Source organism: Dermacentor albipictus, chromosome 3 (assembly GCF_038994185.2).
Source record: "Dermacentor albipictus isolate Rhodes 1998 colony chromosome 3, USDA_Dalb.pri_finalv2, whole genome shotgun sequence".
NCBI lineage: Eukaryota > Metazoa > Arthropoda > Arachnida > Ixodida > Ixodidae > Dermacentor > Dermacentor albipictus.
In genome coordinates, this window is record NC_091823.1 from 106710486 (window position 1) to 106733870 (window position 23385).

The 23385-nt window shown below is 43.4% G+C and overlaps 1 protein-coding gene across 1 annotated transcript in view; it reads left to right on the forward strand.

Moving 5' to 3' along the window:
- The window catches only part of LOC135904890 (low-density lipoprotein receptor-related protein 4-like), a 216091-nt gene that overhangs the window by 181324 nt on the left and 11382 nt on the right, over positions 1 to 23385 (forward strand). The window contains exons 15-27 of the mRNA XM_070535911.1: positions 1567 to 1754; positions 2780 to 2981; positions 5828 to 6017; positions 6718 to 6849; positions 9730 to 9867; positions 11081 to 11339; positions 13535 to 13697; positions 15292 to 15511; positions 17744 to 17869; positions 18153 to 18330; positions 18863 to 18983; positions 19610 to 19707; positions 21203 to 21446. Coding sequence (XP_070392012.1) covers positions 1567 to 1754; positions 2780 to 2981; positions 5828 to 6017; positions 6718 to 6849; positions 9730 to 9867; positions 11081 to 11339; positions 13535 to 13697; positions 15292 to 15511; positions 17744 to 17869; positions 18153 to 18330; positions 18863 to 18983; positions 19610 to 19707; positions 21203 to 21446 — 2259 coding nt within the window. The remainder of the gene's footprint in view (positions 1 to 1566; positions 1755 to 2779; positions 2982 to 5827; positions 6018 to 6717; positions 6850 to 9729; positions 9868 to 11080; positions 11340 to 13534; positions 13698 to 15291; positions 15512 to 17743; positions 17870 to 18152; positions 18331 to 18862; positions 18984 to 19609; positions 19708 to 21202; positions 21447 to 23385) is intronic.

Here is a 23385-nt window from a genome sequence, read left to right on the forward strand (position 1 = left end):
CTTAGGTTAAAACCTAAAATAGGCCAAAACAAAGCGCTTTTCCTGGATCTCATTATCAAAAGCGAAGTTGTAGCGTACCGTGCGGCGGTTTGTTTTGGTCTGGAAAGCCAGGTAATTTAGAATGCAAAGCCTATCTTTGCCCTAGTAGTTCTGTGGAAACCCGCTAGGTGGAGAGAAGTAATTAATAAAGATAAAATCGGGTCGATGTCAGATTTTCCCTTTATTAAATACCAATATTCGTAGCTCTAGACAAGCACACATACTTTATTGAAAGCAAAATACCGATAACTAAATGTTTTATACGGTTTCGCACCCACCTTCTTTTGCTGTCTTTTTCTTATAGAAGAAATTTGAACACAGCAAAATACGCATGAGTTAGCGTTTGTATTTGCAGATAGGCGCTAATATGAGAAAGAGTGTCTACTAACGAAAGCAAAGAAGAAAAGCAATCTTATCGACGTTTGGACTGCATTTTTTTACCGACTGGGGCCTAATTAGCGCAGTAACTTATTCTATACCGGTTAACAATACCTTAACTCGGAACATCGCAGCTCGGGCAATTATTCAGATTACGAGCCCGGAATGTCGAACTTACTGATGCCCGTTAAATCAACACGGAATTTCGCGACGACTATATTATGCATATTACAAGCAATCAGTACAAACTGCATACTTACTTTGTGAGAAGCTTCTAGATGGACGCTATTTCCATCTTTTTTTCGATAAGTTTTATGAGTTCGTAATACAGGTGAACAAATACAATTGGAATATATTACACATTAACTGTTCGCAGTAGTCGTCAAAAAGAAATGATTTGGTATTTGCAAATATTTAAAAAATACCAAATATTTCGCAACAATTGACTCGAGTGTTAAACTATGGCCCTGTGCTACAATATTATCGGAAGTAAAGAAATTTGAAACAAGGAGTTGAGGGAATGCAGAAACACGATCTATATCGCAAGTTATATTTTCAGTTTTAGGCGGAAGCCTGCATGCCTACCTGTGAGCTTTTTTTTTCTTTTTTTGTGTAGCATTTCATTTATTTTTCTTGGCAGTCTCGTCATGTAGGAATCTTAGACTTTGTGCCACGTCCAGTTATGCCTTCTTTGCAACAGCCCCTCTTGCATGCTTTTACGGCACACAGATCCTTCAGTATTTCCGTTTCTTTTTTCCAAAATAAGTTCTGATCGTTTTTTGATAACCATTTATTTATTGCTTTTGTAAATCTTCATTCCATACAATAGCCATAATGCTTGAAATGCTTCTCTGCAACCTCGCATTATTAATGTTCTTAAAGTAATCGTGCAGTTTTTACTGACTGTTAGTCTAAAAGCTTCTGTTTAAAGCAGATCTTTTCTCCCAGATGCATAGTCGTTATTTTTGGACTAGTCTGTACAGGCGTGCTCACGCCAAAGTGTACTTCCTGCTGTAAATACGTATGCGCATCTACGTTTTACTACTCGACATTCGATACCTACCATTCGAATTCTATGCGTATTAAAATAAAATTGATATTCGCCCACCTCTGTAGCTCGCGCACGTATCACACCTATGCGCGGCGCAGGTCGTGGTCGGTACGAACGCGGAGAGCGTGGCTGGCCTGGCTTTGGACTGGGTGAACCGGAAGTTGTACTGGACGGACGCTGCGAACGACAGGATCGAAGTTGCCAACCTGGACGGGAACCACCGGGCTGTGCTGATCTACGACGGCCTGGACAAGCCGCGTGGAATTGTTGTGGATCCCATCCGGGGGTGAGCTTGACAAACCATCGCGTGATAGTTAGGAAGACGCGTTCAAGGTGAAGTGCTCCATGTCGAAAAAAAAAGAAGCAAGCATAAAAAATATTAGCGAGTGACTCGAATGATCACACGCGCATGGCGGGTGAGGCCTTAACATTATTTTTCTCAGAAATTGTACTTGACCTATACTGCTCTATGCTATCGTATTGCAAGTGCTGCTGTCATGAAATGTAGCCTGGGCCCTGATCTAGCTGCTGCGACAGCATTTTGCCCCGGTTTCCCTCTAGGTTCCCTCATGTACTGGAAAATAAAACTGAATTGAAATACAGTCGCATCTATATTTTGTGAGGTGCATTATGCATTTATCTTAGCTTTGCCTCGGCGACGTGACAATATAGTAGTAGTAGTACTACGACGTGCTGGAGCTATCATATAGACGGCTTCACTCGCGCGATAACAGCAGCGAGAGAGCGGCCCCAAGGAACTTCCGGTCATGGGCCTCAGTCCGCTGCGCCGGAATAAAAAGCATGTATTTAAGTTCTTCCACTGTGCGGAAAGTATATTTTAAATTTTGAGATAAAAGATATGCGCATTACGCCTTAATATTAACACATAACATTTCTCGTGTAACTTGCGTTAATGTTGTCTTGTAACACTGTCATTCAGTGCAGAGGAAGAGTGTTGAAAATGTGCGGGCTTAGATTTTAACGCACTGCTCCTACTCAATATAGCGGCTGATGCTGTTGTTGCTTGCTAGATTTAGCAGGCTATGTCAGTGAGCAAAACCGCAAGTCGTGGAGTGGCTATTTTTGTCAACTGTGAAAGGGTCTGTATTTTTCAGGCTTTATTACTCATAACTAGGCATGAAAGCTGCGAACCAGCGTATCCTCTACAGCACCACTCTGAACTATTAAGAGCCAATTATTTTTGTATAGCATAAATAATAATCTGATTAACCTGTCATTTTGCTAACTGTTGCTCTGCGACATGTTAACCAAAGGACGTTAGCTAATGGTATACGTACAAAACATACCCAGGTACATGTACTGGACGGATCTGGGCGACCTACCGAAAATCGAGCGGTCGAGCATGGGGGGTCAGCAAAGGTCGGTCATCGTGCAGCACAATCTGACCTGGCCCAACGCGCTGGCGATGGATTACTCCACAGAGACGCTCTACTGGACCGACGGCGCGACCAAGACCATAGAGCTCATCCACATCGCCACCATGAAAAGAAAGGTGCGTGCTTCGCAGCGCGTGAAAATCGCGCATTGAAGAAACATTCTCCCATCTACAGCGGTATTCGGGTCGTTTAAGCCGATCGCACTTTGCCTGTTCAATGTAGAATTTACGAAGAAAACCTCACGTGTGGCTACTTTTCACTGCATTGTAGCGACAGCGAACAGCGCAGGTGAGCTCCACACACGAGCGTGAGGAGACTAGTTGAGTGCAGAAATGTTGTATTTGCCTTCTTTTTTTTACTTCTACGTAGCTTATTGCGGCATGGGCTCAAGCAGAGTTTATTTTGGACTCCATCTATCACTCTAGAAAGCGCACTTGAGACATGGAATTTTGAAATTGCCAAATGTTTGTAACCATACATAGTATACCGCTCTGTTGCAGCCATTTTAAACTTGAACAGAAAATTTATGAACAGAAGAAAATTGACAAAAATTTATGAAGACTAAAATCCGCTTCCTTGTCTGTTTCCTTATGTTATTTTTTAGCTTTTTTTCCTTCTTTCTTTTGGTAGTTGTTTTGAGATTGCATTATATTTGTTGTGCCAAACATATTCATATGTTATGTAATCACTGATTATATTGTATTATTGTCACCGCTCCCGAGTTGCAAGGTTTTCGAGGTCTGTCAAGCAGTCGTGAAGACTGCTTTTATCTCGTCAACCCTAGTTGTTGCGCGCGCCCTGTACAAGGCACTGGAATAAAGCATTCATTCATTCATTCATTCATTCATTCATTCATTCATTCATTCATTCATTCATTCATTCATTCATTCATTCATTCATTCATTCATTCATTCATTTCGATAGAAATTAAAAGACAGCTATGCGAAATCAAGTTAGTGGTTTTATCAGACGCAAAGTGCGGTGCAAAGTGCAGTAAATATTCATTACTAGTAAAACGAGAAAGCATGCTGTCACACACGCACCCACGGCAAGCATGCACGCATCTCACTCGACGGCCGCTGACACTCGCTGTCATAACATTGGCATGATGTAGAGTGGCCGCAGCAATTAATGGACTTCATACTGCCTGTCGCTTCAATGCGAACCTTGCGCGCGAGAACACAGTGCACACGAAGCCTTGAGGCTTCGGAGGCCACCTAGCGCTTGCACTCACTACAGACAGCGACCGCGCTAAGCCACGCTATGCTCAGCCGTGTCCGGAGTATAGACGAGAGAATGCGCACTAAAGTGCCTCCCTTAAGCCCCTCCGAGTGTGCTCACACCTCTCTACTCGTCCCTTTAGGCAAGCGAGAAAACGCGGCGCATCAAGCCACCATCCTTCTAGGTTCACCCTCACACGCTTTCCCTCGCACCTACAACATACGCTGTGCGGTCGCGATCTCATCGCACTTGCACATTATGCAAAACCTCACGGCAACGCTGGCCTCGATGGCAGTAATTCGCCTGTAGTGCCCATGCGATAACTAATAACATCGGAAGTGCCACCAAATGAAACACAAAACATTAGGAATTCGTACAACTAAAAGTGGCTTCGTAAAACATCCCCGCCATGATTCTTCTTCATCAACACAAGAGCGATTCGTCCATCATTTTGCACACTGTTGAATGTATAGTTCCCCATGGCCATGCTTGCAGTCTGTTCTTTTGCTTTATTATTAAGTTAAAGTGGGCTGGACCCTAACTCTGGAGCATGCACTGAAGCACCTGCACAACACGCTGCAACGATGTTCTCGTGTTCAGGGACTCAATTACAAGTAAGACTAACTGCCTTACTACTCAGAGGAGAAGGAGAGTGTCATAAATTAGGCCTATGCACTCGTAGTTACTGCTCGAAAAAAATATTTCTTTCCTTTACGTTAGTCATTCTGGTATGTCATCTTGCTTTATTTTGTTGTTTCCTCTTCCCTTCTTTGTACTTCAGTTACTCCATTTCATGGCACGCTTCGGACATATCTGGGCCCTTGTGCCAATTAAATACTATACATCAATATCAGTTACTATATTTCTATTCACTCTGTCTTGAATAGCAGGCACACGTTGTTATCCTTTCGGTGGCAGTTGCCAACTTGGCTTTTCTAATGTTTTCCTCTCTGTTGGTTCATATGTTTACAATCCGAATTTCAAAAAAATATCGCAGTTTCGCCTGACAGGCGCAACATTTACTGGGATAGCAAATTTTTAGACAGCCATACAAAGTAAGGATATTTGCTTTATGGGCCTATAAACTTTCGTTTACTAGCAAAATTACCAATCATGGCGTCACGTGAACGCATCTCACTCGACAACTGCGAACACTGGCTGTCAAAATTCTGGCGTGTGGAAGAGCGGCAGCAGCAGCGAGCGATTTGTCTTTCGTGCTGGCTCTCGCCTCAACGCTAACTAAGCGGCGAAAACACAGCGCACACGAAGCCACCAGCCATCGGCCAACCTAGACTCCGTAGTACTTCGCTTTCAAGATAGGGCCTGTGGGGCCACGGTCGGTCGCGTCATATTCACCACCACCGGAGTAGAACGCCAGCCTCCCCCCCCCCCCCCCCGCCCCCAAGCCTCTATGCTGCCTTGCGCGTCATGGAAGTCGGCGCGCTCCTCCTTCCCCAATTGCGGTGCGAAATCGAGTCATCATCCTTCTCTGCTGACACTCGCGCGCTTGCACTCACACCCGTGCGGCATCAATTGCACCTACGACATGCGGCATCAATTTTATCGCACTTGGATTTTATTCGGAACACCATAGCGACGCCAACGACGACAGGGAAAATGCGCCTGCAGTTTCCATGTAATTGCTATCGCAATAATATTACACTACAATACCCCCTTGCTTTCCACTGTCTAGAGGTGAATGTCGAGCTGCTACATAAGTAGACTTGTCTTCCTCGCACAGGTGCTCATGTCCCATGACCTTCCTCACCCGTTCGGGCTTACGGTGTTCGATGGCCGCGTCTACTGGACCGACTGGGACAAGAAGGCCATATTGTCGGCCGATGCTGCTACGGGCGAGAACAGGAGAACCGTCCTGCCGGGCCGCGATGGCCTCCGCAACATACTCGTCTTTCATCGAAACAGACCTTCAGGTGCGGACGAGGCGAGCTCTTGCACTTGCCTGTCCCCGCTCCCCCCATTCCTTCGTTTACTCTCTGGTTCTGTTTATCCTACTGCGCACGCATTCTTGAGCACCACAGCTACGCCGTTCTTGTGCGAAGCAATTTGTACCGGGTTCGACTTCCCGACTCGCTCGTGTGCTCATATGTATGTGCGCGTTAATGAAACCACGGTGGTCAGCCCACATTGTGGCAACGTGCCACTATTGCGTCCCTTTTGGACCATATATGTAGTTTTGGGACGTTATACCCCTCCATTTTATTTCAGCCTCTATCGTGACTTATGGCATTTATTAGAGCACGATACACAATTTCCGTTGGGACCATATATGCAAGTGCATTTTATGAAATAATCACAGTTGTTAAAACGTTTCGAGCGGTTAGTGCGTACCCGTGAGGTAGTAAATAAATAATCGGCCTCTGCTGTTCAGCATCCATGAACTGCCGAAACTGTGACGTAAACAAAATGCACATAGCCTCCTGCATCGCTCTCTAATGACTCTAGAGGGACGAGAAGACACACGTAAGAGTGCCTTCATTGCACATTTCGGCCCCTAAATCCTTAGTGCTTGATCTTGCGACGTCTTCAGGTCACCCAGCAGCGAGTCAATTCATACAAGTACTATGAGCGAATCACTGATGATCTCTCATAATTTTTTTTCTCTTTTTCCAGTACCAAACGCATGCTCGTCGAATAACGGCGGCTGCAGCCACCTGTGCCTTATCGCGCCCAAGCCAAAGGGTTTTGTATGTGCCTGTCCCACTGGGACGATGCTCCTCAACGACACCAAAACATGCTCAAGAGGTGAGCACCTCATGACCACTCCTACTGCTTTTGCGGTTTCTGGTGAGTGGCAAGATGTGAGCGAGGCGTAAATATTGCATTCGCAAGAACGGGCACAAAATGGAGATAGCTATAGCGAAAATTTCTTCTCGTCATTTTTTTTTGTGTTTCTGTGGTTTCTAAGCACTTCACGCCTGAATAATATTGGTTAAATAAGAAAACGTTCGTTTATCCTTATCTGAGGGTTTCCTGAGAATATTCACTGTACATATTATTCATAATCTTCAAGTGTGCCTCATGCAATCTTCTGGGAAGTTTGTTTGTTTTACTTGTAGGAATTTTGGCCACAGTTCAGATGAAATCCCTTCTGCTCGAAGTACCGACGGCACCTTAAACGTTCAGTAAAGCTTCATTTTCGTTGCGCACAAGTTTCATCAACGTGGCACCGGTGAAAATTAGCTCATTTAATTAATAAAGATCAGATACATAGACCTAAACTAGGGCCTTAACTCATATCTCTAGTTCTGAGTAAACGCAGCTGTTTACACAGGGTCCTTTCAGATGTGGTGCACTTGCAAGCAGTTCTTGATAATGAGGATTATTTCCACCAAACTTTTGCCGCGTTTCAGAATTCATAGATTTGTTCATTGAGTTCTTAGGCATCATCATGTTGAATATTGCCAGAGGCCCATACAGTCGCAAAAACGCGGCTTCACGGAGAGTTGTCTGTATAATGTAGAAACCTCTTGGAAAGATCACTTTGGATCGTAGTGTTAAGACATCATTATCCAGCACTTGAAAACGCAATTTAGATAAAGGCGTGAAAAAGTGCTATATAACATTTACAAGTCCGATAATTGCCATCATGCTGACGATTTCGTCATTTTATTAAAACACAACCAAGTTCAAAAACGCAATTATGACGCGTCACATAACTAGCCTAAATACCACGCATGTTCAAAAGAACACAGCATTGACCGCAGACCTTTTTAACAATGCTTTCTCCTGCGAGAGCTATGTCAAAGTAAGTCCCTTCCCTATAATATTAACGATTTGCCTTAAGAAGGCTTTCGTTCACACGAATGACTGCGCGAATATCGGCGCGTGAATTCTGACCTTTGAAGAGAAAAGGAACGACACAGCGAATAATGCCACAGCGATCCAGTGGGTTGCAAGCCCAGCTGGGCTGCAAGATCTGCAGGCGCGGTCAAAAGTTTCCAGGCCACAGCTTGCGCGAACACGTTGTCACGCACGTCATGTATGTCGCATGTCGCAACACGCATGTCATGTATCAGACTCTAAGAGCCCAAAGCTTTTTCTGAAGAGGGCAAGGGACACTGTTTCTCACCACCTACAGTTTCCGAGTGACAAAATTACTCCAGGAGCTCCGCAACTTGCTTGAGAGTGAACGTTGTCGAACACGCTGTGGCCTTGGAATTTTTTTACTACTCCTGTACGTGTTTCAATCCCCACCACAGTATACCCGCCGGTTTATAAGAAAGGCGCAACAGCCCCTGGCCAGGCATCCGGCTTTCCATGGGTCCATTGCTTAGGAGGAGGAGGAAGAAGAACTAAAGAGAGAAGGCAGGGATGTTAACCAGAAATGCGTCGGGCTGGCTACCGTACTCCGGGGGACGGGAAAAAGGAAACAGAAAGATAAGATAGAGAGAGAGTGAGAAGTGAGGAGGAAAGCCGCAGTGAGCTCGCGCACGCACGCGGAGGGCCTCATTGCTTAGGAGTGGGTCATAGAGGTTCGTACAGACCGATATGCTTATTGTGGAAGGACCAGAACAAACTAAGCGCCGCACAAATTTCAAAAAGTATTGCCACCGGCTCCATTTCGACGATTTCCCATCAGGCGGGAGTCCTTTCCAAGCATGGAGGTCGCGCATTAGGCAAGAACTTGGCCGGGAATGCACTTGTACACATTTTGCCGGTAGGTACCTGACAGGCAGCTGTCGCCTGCCTCCCACAGCCGCGGCACACACTCTGCTAGAAAGCCTTCTGCGGTTGGACATGGAGCGCCGAGAAGCTTCCCAGAATCTGTAGGACCCCCTTTGGAGATGCGAAAACCCCCCAAGCAGCCATGCACCAGATCGGGGGACATCTCTAGCCGTTATAGAAGCTGCTGTGTTCCCGGTGGCACCGAGATTCGAACCCAATACCTACCGCCTGCGAAGCGGATTCTCTACTTCTAAGTCTACGCTATGGTAAAATAGCTTGCGTAGCATATGTGGTTCCCCTTTCTTGCGGTGACGTGTACGTGGGACAGTCCGAAAGATACGTCAACGATAGTCTCAGGGAACATCAAGCATTGTTACTAGCTTCTGTATGTTAACATATTGCTGACTATTGTAAACAACGCGCTTGGTATCTGGTTTTCAAAGAAACTGGTATAGTTTTTGGACACCGAGGTCACCTAACTCTTCAGCTCGTAGAATTATACTATATCAAGAAACGGGGGAAATTGTGCGTCAGTCAAGCCACAATCATTTTGTACGATACGAAGTTCGCCTACATTAATCATTGTCATTTACCTGCGTTTTTTTATTTGAATTTAAGTGACTTTCTGTCTTGAGTGGTTCCGTTCATTTAACTCGTATCTATGCTCTGCTGCGCGTGCGCATGAAATTGTGTAACTGTATACCTCTACAGTCCTTGTGTTCACTAAAAATCGTCAGTTGTGAGTAAAGTGGTGTGCTGTCTGCTCTTATGTAACCTATTGTCGGTGTGTCGGTGTGGTTCAAGATCTGTTCATCATGAACTTTAACCAACTCAGCCGACTCACCATCATGTTTATTCACACTTCAGTGGTAAAAGAAATTTTCAATGCATGTTCTGTGCTTGCTTGTCATTTTGCTGAGCCATTTCCTATTCTGACTGCACACCCCGTCCTTTCAGGAATGAGACGTTTCCTTATCTTCTCTCGTAGAACGGAAATACGAAAAATGTCTCTCGACGTGCCTTACTGGGCAGATGTGGTTATTCCGCTCAGAAATCTACGAAATGTCGTCGCCGTTGACGTCGACACGGGTGATGGTTAGTATTACATGTTAATATGTTAATTATAATAATGTTCATTCGTATGTTAGTTTTTGCTAGATACTGATGCAAAGACATAGTACCAACTGTCGTTGCGATATATTCACCAGCGAATATCATCATGTTGGGCAGGTAAAGGTGATTTATCTAGAAAGGATAGAAACAGTACACCTTCGATTACTCAATTTAAATTCTATGCCAACAAATATAATAAGCTTTCTCTAAAGTAATAAATAGTAGTGCTAACAAACTAATGTTTTAGTACGCTTTTACTTCAGAATATATCTTCAAGATGTTTCTGTGCTCGTGGATCAGCATTGCTCAACAAAAAGGGCCCTAAAGATTCACTACACAGCTGACGACTTTCCACCAAAACTCATTAATACGCGAACAAGTGTAGATTCCATTGAATTGCGGCAGCTACTGTACTTTATTTCTGACGCCTTGACTTGGCTGTTCCTACGAAACACAAGTGTCTTGTAAAGCTGTCCGTCAGAGTCGCAGAAGCATTGTGTATAGAGTACTCCTGAATAATTTCCGGTACTATTTATATGACCAAAAAGGTGCTCTTCTCACACGCTAAAATCACCTATTAATCGCGCCCAAGTGAAAAGATTAACGCATAGGCCGGTCAATTGCTTTTGCTTAATTTTTCTCTACCTTCGTGTAATTCATCGTGATGGCGATTGCACCTGTTTGTGCAACATTCCACTCTATGATTCCCATGTCACAATGGTTACGATGTCCTGGGATAATGGGCCGCAAGAAAATAGAGCACGAGAGCACGTGTAGAGCTTCTGCCATAAAGCTTTGTGAAGGCACATATGTGTTTCTGCTGGTTGCTCAACATCTCTTAAGTCTTCCACTTATATTCTGCGTTTCTTATGTGCCTTTATTCATGGGTGTGTTCGCCTCCGAGACTCCTTTCAGATGTTGGGCATAAATTGTAATGCGGGCCACAAAGCACAAATTTCGCATATGCATGATTGCGGGAAGGAAAGAGCGCTCAATATGTCTCAAGCATGCAGCGTAGCAGCCTGTTTATCTATCATTTCATATTAAGCAATACTACTTAGGTTTGCAAGCCATTAAAGCAATTCCAGCTGCCGGAAGATGCAGCATTACTAATAGTTTCAACAATATGTAATGCTTTCCCTGTGTTTACTGCTAATTCCTTAAAACAGTTCTTCACAACTTTCCCCACCCACAGAACAAATTTACTATGCCGATGCCGAACGCCACGTTATTCAAAGCTGTGATACAGACGGAGGCCGCGTAAAGGACGTGGTCTCTTTCGGTTTGGAGACGCTTGGAGGCCTCGCTGTCGACACCATCGGCCGCAAGCTCTATTGGACAGACTCTGGCAGGAGCCTTATCGAGGTATCCGAGTTGGACGGAAAGCACAGGCACGTGCTCGTCTGGAAAGATGTCGACAGTCCGCGCGCAATCGTGCTACATTACGAAAAGGGGTGAGCCTTGTGTTGTTCATTCTTTGCATCCATTGAACATGATAAAACTTATGCGCAATGTCACGAAGAGACCGGACTTAAGCGAGAAAACAAAACACGACGTCCGACCGCAAACCATCAATTGTATTATGTTTGAGAAAACGGGCCATAAAACAGTTGATAGTTTACGATCGGGTGTCGTGTTTCGTTTTCTCGCTTAAGTGATGTCCTTTCGTTGCTTTACGAAACAGTTTTATTGTGTTTAACGAAGTATACTACTGCAGAATTTTCCTTAATTACACGCCTTGGACAATATTTTGCTAACTACATTGTGTACTATATTGTTATTGTGTTCGAAACTGCAAATAGTATAAAGGGTTTTGTTATAGTTTAATAAATGTAGTAAACATTAAAACAAAACGTACCGACGGACACATGCACTTGCCTAATTGTTCAGTCGGCCGAGTTGGCAACCACACATAGCAACAAAAAAAAATAAAAAGGTACGGGCCTCCACCGCAGTGAGTCCCCGCACGATAATTACGCACGCTGGGTCTATGGGCTATAAAATATCATAAGCGGACCCTAACAGCCACCGCAAGGTAGCTGCTGCGGACGCTGGCGCAGTCGGTAGCTGGTCATTCGAATACTATACACATTTGATTTCATCTTTAGCTGACATTAGAGCCTAACATCTAGTAGTTTGTACTATATGTGATTCTATTTGGGTTCTTTGATTTCCCGGAAGCCGTGTGTGATATTAAGGAAGCATGACAGACACTGTACGACGCCAGTTCCCGTCAGGAAATGCATCAAGACGTATAGAGGGGCATCTAATATATCTCAGAACGTGCTTTTTTTTTCCTCGAATTTTTGTGAGAACTCTCATGGGAAATAACATGTCGCGCTACCACAGCAATTGCCAAACTACCAACACGCATGCTAGTCTATGCTTCGTCAAGGAGTGTTTTCATGCCTTTGTAACTTTATTCTGTATCATAATCGGAACCTTTTCAAGCTAGCTGAACCAATAGGCGTGAGGAGCCAGTATAAGCCCTTCAAGGATAACCGGTTGTTGACTGAAAAAAGCTAGGTGACCTTGGCGAAATCTTGGCACCGCATGTAAGCGCTTCGCTCCCTTCCTTTGAAAACGCAGTACTTTTGCAACATGAGATGCGTACCAATGAGCATGGCAGGGCATGCAGCATACCTTCCGTTGCCATCACATTGCCTCACTAGTTCCGAAATAAATCGCTCAACTAGCATTCGCGTTATTGCTGTAAAAAGAACTACAGAACCCCTTTGGAGCCACATCAATGGTTGTTATGCTTACGTGGGAGCATGGCGGAAGTGTCACAAATCCCGTGCTCAAAGAGGGCGTCTCGCACAAAATTCCATATAATAATCAGTCTAGATCTCTTGAGCAACAAAGAAGCCACAAGAATATACATGGGTCGAAATGATCTCCAGGTGCACTCGAGAATCCCTGAAATTTCCTAAAGAAATGTTCCATACCCAAACTAGACCGTTAAACTAAGAGCCCACATCGCTATCCAACGTTTGTTCAAATATTACTGTGAGTGACACGTTTCTGATTAAAATTGGTCATCCATGCAAATAATGTTCTCTCTCTCTTTTTTTTTTTTTGCTTAGAAAACATTATTCGTATTTGACTCGCGAAGGTTAGCGGCAAATTTGCTTCTATTTGTATTATTTCAGTGTCAGAGTACCGTTAGCTCTTGTCAGGTTATTCCGTCCTGTTTTCTAGATATCTTTTTTCAGATTTGTGCTGTCTTTTCGGATGCATTTACACATGGCTACGAAATCGGCTTACTATATAAAATTACGTATAAGGTTTTTTCTAAAGTGTATGTGTGCTTCAAATGCTTTCTTCAATATCATCACGGTTACTCACTCCACCGTGTTCATGTATTGAATTGAATTTTATTTCTCGTGCATCCACACGAAAGTAGGATGAGACTAAAGACATAAAGCCTCACAGAGGCCTCAGCTCCCGCAAGCAAGAGGTACGCGCGTGCATAGTGTAACGGGCAGTGAGCGATATGCAGAATGTCCTTCTGATAAATATTAGCAAATATGTTTTAATCCGTTATATAGCTATTCCTAAAACATAACCGAAATTTGAGCTCTTCACAAAACGCTGAAGTCCGCTGCGTTACACTTCTGCCAGTTCATGAAGGCGTGTTGGATCGCAGTGCTATGTTTTGGACTGACTGGGGAAACAAGATCCGAATTGAATCAGCTCACATGGATGGAGAAAACAGAGCCCTCCTGGTCCAGGACGGCTTGGGTTGGCCCCACGGGCTTACTCTTGACAAAGAGTCATCGCGCCTGGTATGGGCTGATGCCAAGCTGCATGTGAGTTCGCGCATATCTTTCTTATATTAATTTTCGCAGTCCTACTTTGTCGTTGTTGCTTCTTAAAACGCGCACGACAGACTTCGTCAATGTGCACAAGGAGTTTTACGCGCATATAAAATAACACATTGCGGTTAGCTGTTCTCAGCATTTAAGTGTAATTTACTTATTTACTGATTTATTTATTATTTCGTTACTGTATATACCCTCCGAGCTGTAGCTATTAAAGAGGAGAGCGAACAAAGAAAGGCAAAGATGAGTATACATAAATTATGCATCAGAAGGGCGTGGGGATTTATTATTCCGAGTAGCATATTTGGTTAAAACAGAAGCTGATATGAATATGTGACACCATGGACCACTTAAAGGTGTCTGTGGTATTTATTAGGATGGATATATATATATATGTATATATATATATATATATATATATATATATATATAACTGTCCCGGTCATGTAATAATTGTGGCCATGTTGTCCCTGCACACTTCTTAATCTCATCCGCCCACCCAACGTTCTGCCGCCCGCTGTCCTGCCATGCCCAATATATATATATATATATATATATATATATAAGATCTTCCAATAGCACGTACACTCTAAGAAATGTTTACACCCTTTGGGTTGTATCTTGCCACACAAGAATAAACGTCATGGGTCCAGTCCGTATTTCCTTTCTTTAACGCTGCGTGCTCGGTACTTCCCAGTAACGAACGGCATGCGCGTTACCAGCATGACATAGCATTCCCGACAAGAAAGTAGCGGGCATGGCGTTTTCAAGAAAGGAAACGCAAGCAACGCAGATAACGATTATTGTTGTGTGGCAGATATACACCCCAAAGGGTGTAAGCTTTTTTTTAGGGTGTAGTAATGTACAGGGTGTCCCACGTAAACTTAGTCAAACATTAAAAACATGCGCATGCCACGTAGTTCGACAGAAGCAAAATAATGTTGTTTGCCGTAGCTTGGAGGTGCTAAGATTACTTTTCATTCTACTCATTGCATAATTAGCCCTAATTAATTGATCAACTTGTCATATATTAAAATTAGATGAAAAGTGTCAATGAGAACATTGTAGAGTGGCATGAAAAACTCCCGATAATGGTTTCTGTTGCTCAGTACGTGCTAGATGAAAGTGTTTTTCCGAGCGAGAAAGAAGCCAACGAATACACGCAGTGCCTCCAACGGCCAGTCGAGGGGCAGTATTAACTGAATTTGCGGGATTCGTTGACGCTTTTCATTACTTTTGTTATGTCCAGCTACTTAGTATTTCCATATTTTTAATGTTCAGCTAAAATTACGTGGGACGACACCCTGTACATTTCTGATACCACAATAGGCTTTAGTTGGTGTTGTTATGGGAAACTTGAGGATATCAGAAGACAGGTGTTTCTGCTGCTCAATCTCATGAAGCTAAAGGTTTTTCGGCCACGTGCCGACGTTTATGTGTTTAATTTCTGAAAAAAACTATAATAATGCTCTCCACAACAACAATTTCAATCGCAACAGGAATTGTCCTCTTGATCTTAACTTGTTTTCTGTAAATATATATATTAGAGCAGCTTCTCAGAGAGTGAAGTATCTATTTTTAGGTTATCGAGTCAACTGGCCTTGACGGAAGGAATCGCAAGGTGCTTGCCCGAGACGTCGCCCACCCGTACGGCGTGTTAGCATTCTCCGGACACCTGTACTGGACCGACTGGGAGACAAAGGCCATCCATCGATCTGACACGAATGGCCAAAATGGGCAGACGATACGGGCGAACCTGGCTGGTCTCATGGACATACACGGTGTAAACACCCAGTACAGTGGTATGCGCCGCATTCCTAACCACCTAGTTATCTCACGATTTCGACTGCCGAATATTTGAATGAAATATACCTTAACCGTTCATCCTCTGGTACGGATACCGTAACAGTCGCAGAAGCAGTCTGAGATAGTATGGCAGCGTTGAAATGACCTTGTTCAATGAAAATGCGTGCTCTTAAATGCTTTAGAAAAAGACCTGTTCGGAACACAATGAAATATCTGGGCCAGGCTATAAAATTTATTCAAGAAACATCAGCGATGCGAAGAGAAACAATACTTGCTTCCATGCAGGCACAACACACACCACATGTATGGCTCATTCATTTGCTTTTTCTATTTACGAGCTTGCTTTTTTTTATTCTGTTTCCTAATACCATTATAAAGCTTTCACGGTAATGGGTTGTATGAAATACGCTTCAAAAATTGGCTGTTACGCCCGAAGGACGAAACACTAACCGCGATTGCAAGGTGTAGCGTCGCGCTTGAACCTCTCGCACGGTGTTGTAACCATATGCGGGTCCAAACTAACGCGGACGTGACATACGCCGGTGTGCCAAACCTTCTTGCACCTTTATATGTTTTGATGCGCCGTGTACGGCACGTAGCGGTGGATGTATCACACATGCAACACCACTACGCCGCCCGTAAAGAACCGGGCTAGTAACAATGCATTACTTTCAGGTTTGAACGCCGATATTGTCTCGTACTTTTAATATTTAATAGTCTGAGAAGCTTTAAGATAAAAGGCATGGACTATGGATGTTTTGTTTCGTGACATTTGTCTGTGGGCTGCCATTCTCGGAATTCCGAGGAATAATTTAATCCAGAACGTAAGTCCAGAACGCAAGTATGAGCAGCTCCAGTGATTGAATAGTGCAGCAATATAACCGGCACATACGGCATGGATTAGCATATAGCATGCATATTACCTCAATATTTGCGGAGCCCCACGGCAACGCCACTTTGACAACAACGGCGAAAAATCGTGTAGAGTTTCCACCTAAGTGGTAACGCAACAATAACAAACACGAAAAGAACAAAAAGAAGCAGTGAACGCACAACCACCAATGGCAAAAACAGAAGCTCACACCTTTGGCGTACATAGGCAGAGCCGTTCTTCAAGCGTATTATTTCATGCATCCCCAGAAATTAGGGAGGTTAGCGCACTATATGCCTAGCACCCTCTGTCATTGCCGTTTGCTCGGCGCGACGTAACTAAATGAACACCCGTCATAAAATGGAACCATTTCAAAAAACGCGGTTGTCAATTATGCTTTCACATACATTTGAAAAGCTCTGATTTGGCTCCACTGTATCATACGATAGGAAGGATATTGTACTAACTTCACATTGGCTGAACGAAAATAGTTTCAATGACAATTCAAGTTTACTTACCCTACAATAAGGAATACGAAGCACATGTTCTGTGGAAATTTTCAATGTGAGAGAAGTTTTACGAAAGGAAATAATGTTATCCAAGAAAGTGTAGCATGGAGGCGTAGATCTTACGTCATGCTGCTTTGCTCTTCGTGGATGAAAATTCAATTTCTTGTGATGAAGGATGCGGAATTTAAAGCAGCTAGTTTTGAAGTACCCCCTGCGGAAAATACAAGCCGCCACAATTTGTATTTCGTACAGTTCTGCTATAACTGAAAACATTATTGAACTGTAAAGATGTCACCGAGGTCGAATCGAAGCTCTAATCATTTGTGTTTCATGCATAATGAGGCATGGTGGTGTATTTCAGAGTCCTGTATCTCTCTACTGGGTTTGTTTACTATTTCCTTGTGGGGCGCTTGCCACCCAAGGCGATGACTGACGTTGTCAGTGGCGTGTTCCGAACTAATTGAATATCCAGTGTATTGAGAACTTTAATACAGCATCTGTATTATTTTCTGCAGCTGGTTTAGAAACGCTTGTTTTTTTAGGAAAAGGTTCAGCATAAGAATCAATTAACTGCCTTCTAGAAGTTTCGCTATAACGTAGTTTTACATAATTATTCTGTGTTATGCGTGCCATATCTCCAGCGTTCACAAAATACAGAAGTTGCAGTGGCTACGCCAATTTGCAACCTAAAACGATATTACGCGACAAATGCATATTAATATCGCACGCTCCACCTCCCTCCTTCTTCCTCACATTCTATCGCGACCTAAGACTACAATAACTACATATTTCTCAGCATAGTTGCAGTACTGCCTTGACACGAGCTGAGGAAGACAGTTGCCTTACAGGCATCAACTCATGCGGAAGGACCAACGGAGGATGTAGCCACTTGTGCCTCAGAAAGCCGCATGGATTTTCGTGTGCGTGTCCAACTGGAATTCTTCTCAAATCTGACGATAGGACATGTTACGAAGGTAAGCACGCTGAGGAAACTTTATCATCTTCCGGAGATTGTTGTATTCTGTTGAAGGTGCGATAAAACAATGAATAATGTGCAAATATCAGCCACTCGGCAGGACTTTCGGGAATTTCCTTAAGAAAATCTTGTGAATGATTTTTGTAATGGCCGGTTTAAGCAAGGTTTGCACGAACCAATTGAAGATAAAATAAAATTTAAAATTGTTCGTTTAACAAAGCTGATGTAGAAATAGCATAGATTCAAACTCCGGTCACAAATTCCCTGCTTTTCATTTTCAGCACCATCTGCGTTTTTGTTATTTGCCAACCGTGGCAGCCTTCGGAAAATTTCGTTAGACACTGCCGACAACACTGATATGCATCTACCTCTGAATGATGTCTACAACGCCGTGGCAGTTGACTTTAACTACGACGAATGGAAGCTCTACTACACTGATGTTACACTTGATGTGATTAGGTAAGAATCCTTCCTTAGAACATGGTCAGCAGTAATTTTGATGTGTTGTTCTCTACCGTTTTGGAACTAAGGTCTGATGATGTTACCCAAATACAAGCTAAATCACATTGATTAGAACCTGCCAATAGAATTGAATTGTCGCCACAGAAAAATGAGGAAGATAGGGTGAAATAGCTGTGCTTTCATTGCAAATAGCTGATTATTGGCATTGTATGTTTTTTTTTTTTCAGCAGCGCAAAAATACTTTTTTAGACACAAGCTCAACCAAATCCTATATTCGCAGTAATCTGTTTCAGCTGTTTTCTTTATACCTTAATATTACAGTCACAGGCTGGAAATCTTATAATTATAGTAATGAAAGAAAGTGCCGCTTATTGGATGTCAATTACGCTTCAAAGAATATGGAACACAGTATGGTGAAATACAGAAATAGGCTTTAGTAAATTAGCAAAATGCGGCATATTGTATATGGAACAGCTCTCACTGGCTCACACTGATTCAGTGCAATTTTACCATTTGCTTCTCATCTTAGGAGAGTGGACTTAAACGGTAGCAATGTGGAAGTCATTATAGACCGTGATCTAGAAGCCGCCGATGGTTTAGCACTAGACTGGATTGCGAAGAACATTTATTGGGCCGACTCACGACGCAAGGTAAGCAATCTGTAACGCATAATTGCGACGCACACCTCAGCCTTCACTACCTATTCTTAAAAATTGTCGGAAAAAACATGCATTGGTTCACGCCCAAAACGTGTAGCCGTATTACAGAGACGCCCCAGGCACCGTGCAGGTAAAAAACAAAACAATAAGCAAGACCCACATTATTTACAGGCTAATATGTGTGTTATTGTTAAGGTAAAAAAAGAGTGGACCGATCAAAGGGTTGAATCGAATTGAAATCAGTTCTGGGGTTTAACGTACGAAAGCCACGGTTTATGAAACACGCCGTAGTGGGGGTCACTGGATTAATTTTGAGCGCCAGTGAATCTTCAGCGTGGCACCAATGCACTAGACGCAGGTGTTTTTGCACTTCGCCCACCGTCGAATGCGGCCGCCGCGGCCGGGATTCGATTCCACGACCTCGTGCTTAGCGATGCAACGTCATAGCCGCTAAGCCACCGCGGTGAGTCGAGAGAAGTGCCAATCATATAGGCTCTCACATGTTTATCGAAGGCAGGCGTTTGGATAACTTCGTTCGCAGGGGTCACTATATTTCGAAATTCAAACCAGTAGGGATCTTACCCATTTCGCTCTGATCTTTCTTAATTTTCTTGCAGACTATTGAGGTTGCTCGGGCTGATGGGTCGAGCCGGAAACTCCTGATAAACCTTGACCTCGACGAGCCGCGTGCGCTTGCTCTCTTTCCCGAAAAAGGGTGAGGGAAAGGGACCTTTATATGACTGCTTAATCGAATGATTTCCGATTTACAGTGTGATAAAGGTGACTCACAAGACTACGCATATTGTACACGTCAACAGATCTTTCTTGCTTCGGGGCAATCTGCGCGTCATTGTACTTGTTTAATTTTTAAACATCTTTTTTATTTTGTATGCTGTCCGCACTCCAAAGAAAGTCGGGTTGAAAGTTGAAGATCAGGAGGGGTGATGCGTGGTCTGCAAAACCATTACGGTGGCGTAGTTGGAACTCTTATTCTCTAACACAGCCGCTGCACAATTATTCTACTTGCTTTTCTTCTTTTTTGTCAAGTAGCGGAGCAGCAGCATTATGTGTATGCATACATTTTTATTCTAGCTAAATCTATCCAGACGAATGTCACTTCCAAAGCTACGAGCCGTTTATTATTCTTAACTTTTTGACACAGTTATAGCAACTGGAATGTTACCAGATTATTGGGACCGTTTTCAAAGTCGCACATAATAACTATGTCAAGGAAGAAACATATATATTTTGGCTTACCGAATTTAACAAAGGATTCCTTGTGCGAAAATCACAGATATTCAAATATCGCACAATCATTTAGAGCGTGTACGTGTTCCAGCCAGTAAAGAAACGGTCGCAATTTTCATGACCTAAACTTATGTGTTTATCAAATGATCTTGAATTAGGCGTGTTGGTCCATAGTAATCGTTCAGACCAAATAAAAGAAAGCAGTTATATATTTGTTATTAGTTCGTTTATTAGTTACTATTTATTTCAGTATAGTAGAAACATCTACTGTTGCCACCAAACAGTTTTTTTTTTGCATTGCGTCGTTCGTGTTTGCGCTTCCTTCATTATGCTCTAGAATTGATAACCAATGCTTGATTATATTGTTAACTTCAAGAACTCTATGTTGGTCAGAGATAAGACTTGTGTGTTCAACTACTCAAGTTCCACTAAATTTGGATGGTTCTCTACTGCGTGGGCAAAATATGGCAGGCTACTACACCACTAAGTGATGTTTTAGCTGAAAATTTGATAACCTTAAAAGCCGAAGACTGTCTCGCAGTACGACATACCTGGCAAGCTTTACTGCTTCCCAATCTGCGTTTACATAGCACAGCAGAGTGATAATAATAAAACTCGCCTTCACATTGCTATAGAACTTCATATTTTGAATGAGACTATGCGTGCATTAATATGTGCCGGATAGTCACAAAATGTCTACTCTTCATTACTGCACGAGTTCTCATGGGGCTTTCCTTTTCTTTCACCTGTACATGTGGCTGCAGCTGTGCACCCCTTGATCGAGCATCTGTCAAATACCGCGCGAAATATGTTTCTTGCGCACGGCATATGATATTTCGTTTTTTTTTTCAGTAGCCAAGTTCTACTACACGTGTACTGCATAAAACAAAGCCAGACGAGTGTCTGTGCTGAACAGTGGTGTAACTTAATCACTTTTTTTTTAAATATTTGCCTTTCTTTAGATACATCTTCTGGTCAGACTGGGGCAAGCTGCCAAAAATTGAACGCTCATTTCTGGACGGCAGCGCGAGAAGGGTCATGATAGCCACCGACCTTGGCTGGCCCAATGGATTGGCCATTGACTACGAGACGGAAAGGTTGTATTGGGTCGATGCTCAGTTGGACTGCATCGAGTTTTCGGACCTCAACGGAAAGAGCAGACAAAAGCTCATTGAAGGCGTGTCTCACCCCTTCGGACTTACTCAGGTGACTATAACATAGGTTGTACAAATAAATGGACAGATAAACAGCGCGAATGATTCATTTTTATCAATGACGATGTGTCAGGAATTTTTTTTCCTTGATATTCCCCTGTGTTTATCCCCCCATTAACGCAGGATTTTAAAAAAAAAAGCTGCGCTCTTCATTTCGACGAAGTAATACCCTCAGTTAAACGAAGTGAACCAACTGGATCATCTCCTGCTGTAATATACAGGCTCCATAAGCAGAAAGTCCAAACGCAGGAACAATGCTAAACGGCCAACATATTAAAGTGATTATTTTACGCAGTGTGCTCAGTCCTGTATTTATTCGTATGAAAATTTGGTTTGTCTTGCGATTAATTTTTCGCAAATACACATACGATTACAGGCGAGATGAAGCAAGGTCGATTATTTTACTAATTATATATACCGATGTTATATGTTTAAACATTGTCACCATTCTCCATATATTTAGATCTTTTCGCTCATGAAAATTTATATTAAAGTGACTCAGACAATGCGCCCCCCCCCCTTTACAAAGCGGAAGTTTCGCTCAGTTTGAAAATTTGTTTCCAGACCTCTCAAACCCTGGCAGTCCAGAGGGCTCGCGACAGGGCCGTCAGGTTCCACTTGATGGTCCCCGAGTGGGCCTAGCCAGGTGGCATGGCGTTTGCTTACGTCTATAGTGGACAAAATAAAGTTGTTTCACTAACTCACTCACTCAACCGAAAGTTGCATATGTTCGAGCCTTTCATCGTCTATTGCTCCCGTATTCTCCCGTGGTATCGCTCCTGTGGTCTATTCGTGGTCTATGTTAGCAGTTTTTTCTACTGTGGTATAAACTTTTTTAAACAGGGTTGAAGTACCTCAGACAGGCTGGCCAACGTTTCGATAGGTGGACCTATCTTCGTCAAAGGCGGCCTCGTCATCCTCGGCGTGTTAGTTTTAAAGGGTTAGTGCAGTGACGTCACGTGCGGGTGTTGTCGCTGGCGGCTGGTTTTAAAGAGAGAGATTACAAGAGGGAACAGGCGCTGTCGTCCGACGTCTGTGAGCCTCATTCTCAAGACGAAGGGACAAGAGCGTGAGAGTGGGCACGCGGGGAGGAAAGAAAAGAAATAGAAGCAGAAAAAAGGGGAAAAGAAGGAAAAAAAAAGCAGGGGGGTGTCAGGGCCGTACCAAGACACAACAAAGGGGGGGTGAAAGAAAAAGAAAGAGAAAAATGAAATCTTTAAGAAATACGGGGGCTTGGGAGCGTGTTGGGGATGCGAAAGGTTAGGAGGTAATCCGGGGGAGTCGTTGGCGGCATGTTTTTGAGGCATTAGAACGGCCGGTCAAGCAATAGGTCGAGTAATTTTGAAATAGTTAAGGTGGCGACGGGGAGTCTGCGGTGCAATGGTGGGGTGACTGAAAGGCAGCGGCATGGTCTTTCAAGGGGCACTGCCCCACGCGCTTAACGTAGGTGTCGTTACGGCGGCATCCAGAAGGCGATGGTTGAGGCGCCGAAAAAGGCATATTGACTTCGGAATGTGTTGTCGAGGGGGTTTCAAAAAAAAAGACTAAAAAAGGGGTAACGGGAAGGGGGGGGGGCGAAATCGGTATAGCAAACAGGAGGGCGACGCGTGCAGAAGCGGGCGCGGGCAAGTGTACATGGAAGAAGGGGATCGTAGTACACTTGGTATAGACGTAAAATCCTGAAAGAGTACATTAAATTGAGTAGTAGGCAGGAAATTTTTTTTTCTTTTTCCCTGCCTCCTCTCTCCTCCTCTCCCCCTTTTTCCTCCGAAATGAAAGAGTAGGTGAGGTTAAGAATTAAAGTTGAATGGTGGCCTAATGTGTTTTGTGTATTGGTTGATGATATGAGAGTTTCAGATTTAAGTTACAGCTTTTAAAGATTCTAAGTTGCCGCGTGCCAAATTAATTCCTGTCGGGTGTAGGCAATTAAA